This window comes from Cebidichthys violaceus, unplaced genomic scaffold (genome assembly GCF_023349555.1).
Source record: "Cebidichthys violaceus isolate CVI_PGR_0920_01 unplaced genomic scaffold, fCebVio1.0.p SCAF_57, whole genome shotgun sequence".
Lineage (NCBI taxonomy): Eukaryota > Metazoa > Chordata > Actinopteri > Perciformes > Stichaeidae > Cebidichthys > Cebidichthys violaceus.
This window is the reverse complement of record NW_027176783.1, coordinates 1,285,360-1,292,859: the sequence shown is the minus strand read 5'-3', so window position 1 is coordinate 1,292,859 and position 7,500 is coordinate 1,285,360. Positions and strand designations below refer to the sequence as shown.

The following is a 7,500-nucleotide window of genomic DNA, read 5'->3' as shown; positions in this document are numbered from 1 at the left end:
GTTTCAGAAAACAACATGAATCTTCTTTGTTGTTTCCACATCACGATTTAAAGCTCACAAACACCGGGACCATCCGAGGAGCACCTGAACGCATCACAAAACACACTGTCTCTAGCTGGTTACAGGCGGAAACATGTTCACACAGGTGTAGTTTCATACCTGAACATGTTTGTATGGAACATTTTTATTTCTGTAAAATGTCAAAGGCAAAAAAAACGAAAAGCTGGAACTTCACAGACTTCTGAAACAATAGATGGAGACAAATCTAAAGGACGACATGGACACTAAGACGGTGATGGAATTCCCCGCGTGGTTCTGCTCTGTCTTTTTCCTTCTCTTCTGTAAAATATCTTTAAATTGGTACAAAACAAACAAAGCACTTCTTCATCTTTCTCTGGGAAACGTGCTTTGATGGAAAGCGTCATGAATGAACTGTGACTGTTTATTGTCTCTCCATCATTCAACTGAAGCACCACACAAGAAAGTAAACCAGCTAACAGCAGGCTACCTAACGAGCTAACGCGCTAACAGGCCGACTCCTGCTTGAGCTGCTTGAGCTGGTGAAGCGTGACTCAAGCTGATGAATGAGAAGCTAACTGGCTAAACTCACCACCCCAACTCCTAAAGAACAGGAGAGCTGGTGCAAATCCACAGAGGCAGACATCCTGACAGAGGAGGAGGAGGAGGAGGAGGAGGAGGAGGAGGTTCAGAGAGGAGGAGGAGAGACAGAAGGATTCATAAACAGAGAGACGGAGAGACAGAACATATGAGAGAGTTCAGCAGAGACAGAAGAAAGAGATTGAGGTCATCTGTCCTGTAGCTCAGCGAGGACATAATCTCTGCAGCCATTGGCTGAGAGGAGAAAGGTGTTCAGGTGTAAACAGCCAATCACCTGTTAGACCTTCTTCAACCACTGTTTCACCTCGTCTTCACTACGACTACCTGAGAGTTTACGCTTTTATACAGTCTCTACTGGGTTTTATGCTTTATATTATATTATACTATATTATATTATATTATAATATTATATTATTATACTATATTATACTATATGATATTATATTATATTATAATATTATATTATATAAAAATATTATAATATTATATATTATACTATACTATATTATATTATTATAATATTATACTATATTTTATCATATTATACTATATTATTATATTATATTATAATATACAATACTATATCATATTATATTATATTATAATATTATTATATTATATTATACTATATTACTATATTATACTATACTATATTATATTATATTATTATATTATACTATATTATTATATTATATTATATTATATTATATCATATTATATTATATAATTTTATATAATATTCACAAAATAAACCACAGCGTATTACAGTCATTATAAATAAAAATTTAAAAAGAATAATTACAGAGCCGGTGGAAAAACTCTGTTTTTTTTTTATTAAAGACGTAAATTTACGGAAAGAAAATCACAAATTTGCTGGATTAAGATGAAGATTTACTGCCTAATCTAAAAGATTTCTTTATTGAAATGTGTGGTTTTTTTCTCATAAATGTACCACTTTAATCTCAGAGTATCTCAGTTTTTGTTCTTGTAAATTTAATCGTTACTTTCTGTTCAGCCTGTTTAATATTAAAACACAACAACAGTGTGGTGATTATGTTCTGTGATTGGGTTACCCATTTAGAATGTTACATGTAACACAACATGTAGCTGGTATTACACTCGTTAATAAAGCAGCGCTCTCATCCAGTGTTTCACACACAGAGGGTTACTTTGTAGAAGGACATACATTAGATTTCATCTGACTGACAGATGATGAACACAACAGCAGGGCTCCAGAGAGAGAGCTCTTCTTCTGTGCTCTCATTTAAAATAACTGATCGGAAGCATTGATCAGCACTGACCTGCTGTACAGACGTCAGTGCTGATCGATACCTGGGTGGAGCTGACGGATGTCCGACTCGCTTCATTCTGATGTTCTCACTCACACATGAACAGAGTTGTTTGAGCCACTTGTCTCTATTTTCTAGAACGTGTCAATAACCTAAAGGCTGGACTGAAGCCTCTGCTTCAGGAGGAGCGGCAGCGTGGTGGTGGTGGTGGTGGTGGTGGTGGCGTTCACATAAACAGGTCATCACGTCACACTGCTGTCAGAGGGACAGCTGTTTTACTACAGCAGATGTGCTGATGCAGTTCCTCGTCTGTCTGAGGTGAAGATGTTCTCAAGAAACGCTTAAAAGACATCTTTCTAAATGTTAGGCTGATGAACAGTCTCATTCTGATTCCAGGACAAGGACAAGAACAGGTGTGCTGAACTCACCTGACAGTCAAAGTCCTGGAGATTCCTCCCATTCTGAAGAGACGGAGAAGAAAATCCTTCAATTATTATCGTTATCAAATGAAAATATCCAGGACATGAATCTGATTATTAGTCCGTTTACCCTGTTAAAACACAGCTGTTGTTCTAAATCTAACCACATATTCATGTGTACAGGTGGAGAGACTCCAGCTAAGCCCCGCCCCCCTCCACCTCACCTGTCCTGTCAGGAGAGGTTTGATCTCCGTCAGCTGGACGTCGTGAAGCTCCTCCATCGTAGGACCGCTTTACTGACAGTCAGCCTGATACAAGACGCCTTCCAGACGCACAGGGGGGGGGGGGGGGGGAGTGAGACAGGTGGGTAACAGCTGTGAGTCTACCTGGTCCTGCTGGTCCAGTATTGAAGGAGAAGATGCTGTGATAGAATCTCTCTGGGGAACTCGTAAACATCACAATACGTCACTAAAGGAGTTTGTTTCAGCCGCTGACAGACTCAGATTGTTATTATGAATGTCTGACAACATTATGGAGAGAAGTTAGAGCTTCCTGTGTTAGACCTGCATTCTCTCTAGTGTCCAGCAGGGGGCGACTCCTCTGGTTGTATAGAAGTCTAGTCTAAAATGACTCTACTTCTCTCTTGATTTATTCCCTCAGTAAACATTGTAAACATGAGTTTATGGTCTCAATCTCTAGTTTACAGTCTTCTTCAATACAGCATGATGTTCATTTAGTACATTATGCTCCATTTAGAGTCAAACACACCATAAAGCAGGGGATGATTTAGGGGCGGAGCTACACACTGATAAGAGTCTAATAACTGTAGTAACAGCTAAATGACAACAAGACAAACGTTGAGCCTAAAAGACACTTTGCTCCACAGTTACATGTGTTAGACAAGAGAAGCTAATTCAATGAAATGAAAGGAAGTGTCTCTGGTCACATGTAGCTGTAAGGAATCCTGTGTGACGGTGATCTAGACTCAGCTAGTCGAGCACAGAGAGAAGGTTTAGGATGGAACCTAAATGATCAAGACTTACATACATACATGGCATTTTAGACATTTAAAGCTTTTGTCACTCCAATAAACAGATTATTTGCATATAACAAAAATAAAATAAAAAATATACTTGCTTCTATGATCTAGCTCTGCCACCTGTCTGTCTTTCTGTCTTTCTGTCTTTCTGGTCGTCCACCTGTTTCAAACTGTGTTATCCAACTGTGTGAATCTAATGGAAACAGCCAGTGATCTCTCATTGGCAGTCGTCCAACCTGTGTGTGTGTGTGTGTGTGTGTGTGTGTGTGTGTGTGTGTGTGTGTGTGTGTGTGTGTGTGTGTGTGTGTGTGTGTGTGTGTGTGTGTGTGGGCAGACAGGTTGGGTAACAGTGTTATCTGGTATCTGGATGGATGCTCCGCTTCCTGACTGTGAAGCTCATCAACACAGATGAAGACAGTCGGAACAGTTCAAATACAACATTCATCATATGAGGTAGTAGAGACCTGTCAATCAGCGTGTGCCCCGCCCCTAAATCATCCCCTCTTTATGGTCTGTTTGACTCTAAATGGAGCATAATGTACTAAATGAACATCATGCTGTATTGAAGAAGACTGTAAACTAGAGATTGAGACCATAAACTCATGTTTACAATGTTTACTGAGGGAATAAATCAAGAGAGAAGTAGAGTCATTTTAGACTAGACTTCTATACAACCAGAGGAGTCGCCCCCTGGTGGACACTAGAGAGAATGCAGCTTCAACACATGAAGCTCTGACTTCTCTTTAGCATCGTATTCTGCTTCCTGAGTTCCTCTCTAAACCAGTATTAATATTTGTATTGATCATAACAGTCAATGTGGTGCAGCTGTTCCATTATAACAGGAAAGACTGCCGGCTGTTAACGATTCATGTGTTCATATCTAATCGTGACGACCCGGTGCACGAAGCATACACAGAATACACAGGATGTAAGTTAATGAATGTTAAGGTGGAACCAAAGTTCACAAGCGAGAGTTCCACCTGGACACTTTAAACTGTGCGCCGTTAGCAACAGGTGCTAACGTTAGCACAAAAGGCTGTTGTGGCCTGTTGCCTTCTGGGAAAAATAGTTTGTTCAGTATTTGTTCAGTGTTTAAGAGGAAGCATCCAGACCTTCTTTCAATAATAACAATATGTGATAAATACATTCCAAAATGTCTGTAATGCAATAATACACGTTCAATCGTCCTGTTTTACTGTTTATCTCCACTTCAGCGTTATGAACGTTTGAGCAGACAAAGACTCAACCCTAACATCTAATCCTCTGACACCTGGAACATTAAGTTACAGATCTGAAAATGTCAACGTTGGACTGTTGGACACTCTGCATGAAGTCCTCTTTTGTCTTCCGTAGCATCAACAGACTGTGTTGCACAATAACAACAATGATTATAGAACCTTTGGACCAATCAGAACGAATGTTGTCCTCATCGTATTAAATATAGTCTTTGTGCACAAATGAGTAAAAAATATATATATATATTTAATTTGACATTTTTCAGATTCAATGAATTTGATTGAGAATGATCAATCAATAAAAAATGATCAACATTTACGATAAATAAGCTCCGAGGTTGTGTTTAAAATGCAGCTGAACTGAGGGACTGATGCTCTGCTGTTCGCCCACACACACACACACACACACACACACACACACACAAACATTCACACACACACAAACATTCACACACACACAAACACACACAAACACGCGCACACACACACACACACACACACACACACACACATATATATACACACACACACACGCATATATATATATATATATATATATATATATATATATATATATATATATATATATATATATATATACACACACACACACACACACACACACACACACACAGGAATCTTTGCAGATGAGCTAATTAATGAGCCTTGGATGCTAATGTTAGCTCCAGACAGACAGCTCAGGCTTAGCAACCGTTACTACGGAGAAACGTGCATATCGACAGTGACCCGAATGCGCGTACGCACGCACGCACACACAAACACACGCGCACACACACACGCACACACACGCACACACACACACACACACACACACACACACACACACACACACACACACACACACACACACACACACAGACACCTGTAACCAAATACACCATCGCCATAGGAGCCTCACAAGGACGGAACAATAACATCCGAGCTGACTAAACCGTTAGCACGACAGTTAGCCTAATAAGCTAGCACCACTTTACCTTCAGCTTTAAGTGGCCGTTTACGTCACTGGGTTCGTAACGTTAGCCGTTACTGCCATGGTTACTTACCGTCAGCCGTTTGCTCCTTGCGCTACAGATTCAGTTAACGTGGTCCGTTCGGTAACGGTCGGTCGGTCGGTTGGTTACTGTGGCAACGGGTGACTGACAGGTGACTGAGAGGCGAGCTGGTCGCGAGGCTCCTCTCTCCGTGTGACTGAGCTCACCGACTGTCAGCAGCACGCGGGCGGTAAAGGGGCGGAGCTACGTCAACGTAAACAACAGGTCGGTCACGAGGTCACCAAAATAATAGATATAAAGATAATAATATTAATAATAATGATCAGACTTTAGACGAGGTACTCAGATCCTTTACTTCAGTAATATTACTAGTACCACACTGTGAAAAATATCAGTGTTTTACTAGTATTGTTTCTGGATACACGTTACTGCTGCTTTAATGTACACGTTCTGTTTTAATGTCAACTACATGTACCTCTGAGACGTAGTACAGTATAAAGTACTACATGTACCTCTGAGACGTAGTACAGTATAAAGTACTACATGTACCTCTGAGACGTAGTACAGTATAAAGTACAACATGTACCTCTGATGTGCAGTACAGTATAAAGTACTACATGTACCTCTGAGACGTAGTACAGTATAAAGTACAACATGTACCTCTGATGTGCAGTACAGTAAGAAGTACTACATGTATCTCTGAGATGCAGTACAGTACACAGTAGTAAAGGAGCTGTTCTGTCCTCTGGTTCTGGTTCTGGTTCTGGTTCTGGTTCTGGTCCGTCTGTAGGAGGAAAGTTAAACTCGTGATGAAGCCAGATGGACATTTTCTTTTGTTTTAGATTCTAGTTTTTTTTTCTGGCAGGAAGAGAAAATAACTGAAGCATCCTGGCAGTGTTTCAAATGAAAACAAGAGAAAACTCAGTGAACTTTGATTACAGCACAGACTCAGAGATACAAACTGTGATTTATAAAGCAGTTAAATACTCACTAGTTCCTTCTGGTTTTCATCAACCAGTGAACAGAAAGTGACCACATCTGGACTGAGGAGTGACGTAGAGACGCCGTACATGTGAGACCTGTCAATCACTGTGTAGCCCCGCCCCTAAATCATCCCCTGCTTTATGGTGTGTTTGACTCTAAATGTTCCATAATGTACTAAATGAACATCATGCTGTATTGAAGAAGACTGTAAACTAGAGACTGAGACCATAAACTCATGTTTACAATGTTTACTGAGGGAATAAATCAAGAGAGAAGTAGAGTCATTTTAGACTAGACTTCTATACAACCAGAGGAGTCGCCCCCTGGTGGACACTAGAGAGAATGCAGCTTTAACATGTGAAGAAGTGGCTTAACTCTTCAGAACCGGAGGTTGTCTCCTGGTATAAAAATGGACAAACAAAATACTGGTTCTAAGAGAGGAACATGCTAAGTTCTCCTACACACTTGCTTTATTTGATTGATTTATTTTATTTCTTAGTTTGTTCCTATAGTATTGTTTAAAACCAGCAGAACCATCAACGTTCCCATCAGCCTCCGCTGGACTAAAAGGAGGTCACGAGTTTTCAGGATTCAGCCTCTGGGGAGCCTGACCGTCCGCATCAAAGTCACACTGACAGAACTGGAAAATCCATATTCAGGATTCTGTTCAGCGGACCGTAAAACGGGGGGGGGGGGGGGGGGGGGGGGGGGGGGGTACTGTAACACACACACACACACACACACACACACACACACACACACTGTGGCATAAGGGAACAAACAGCGAGACCATCTGGATGACTGGACCTGCGTATGAACACAACAACATTAATAGATTTGTGATCGTCTGTGATTTCATACCAGCAGCACTCTGCTTTATGGAATAATTAATCTCACAAACTC

General features: G+C 40.5%; 1 protein-coding gene across 4 annotated transcripts in view; it reads right to left on the bottom strand.

Moving 5' to 3' along the window:
• The window catches only part of LOC137888667 (protein NDRG3-like), a 13,856-nt gene extending 8,032 nt beyond the window's left edge, over positions 1-5,824 (bottom strand). For 2 of the 4 annotated variants that reach the window (XM_068732092.1, XM_068732095.1), the window contains exons 1-3: positions 5,665-5,824; positions 2,551-2,648; positions 2,336-2,368 (exon numbers count right to left, since the gene is read on the bottom strand). In XM_068732092.1, the coding sequence (XP_068588193.1) occupies positions 2,336-2,368; positions 2,551-2,607 (90 nt within the window). In that variant the 5' untranslated portion in view covers positions 2,608-2,648; positions 5,665-5,824. Of the gene's footprint in view, positions 1-2,335; positions 2,369-2,550; positions 2,649-3,463; positions 3,850-5,595 lie in introns of those variants that run through there. The other 2 variants (XM_068732093.1, XM_068732094.1) reach the window with 2 other exon arrangements.
• Positions 5,825-7,500: the final 1,676 nt, after the last annotated feature.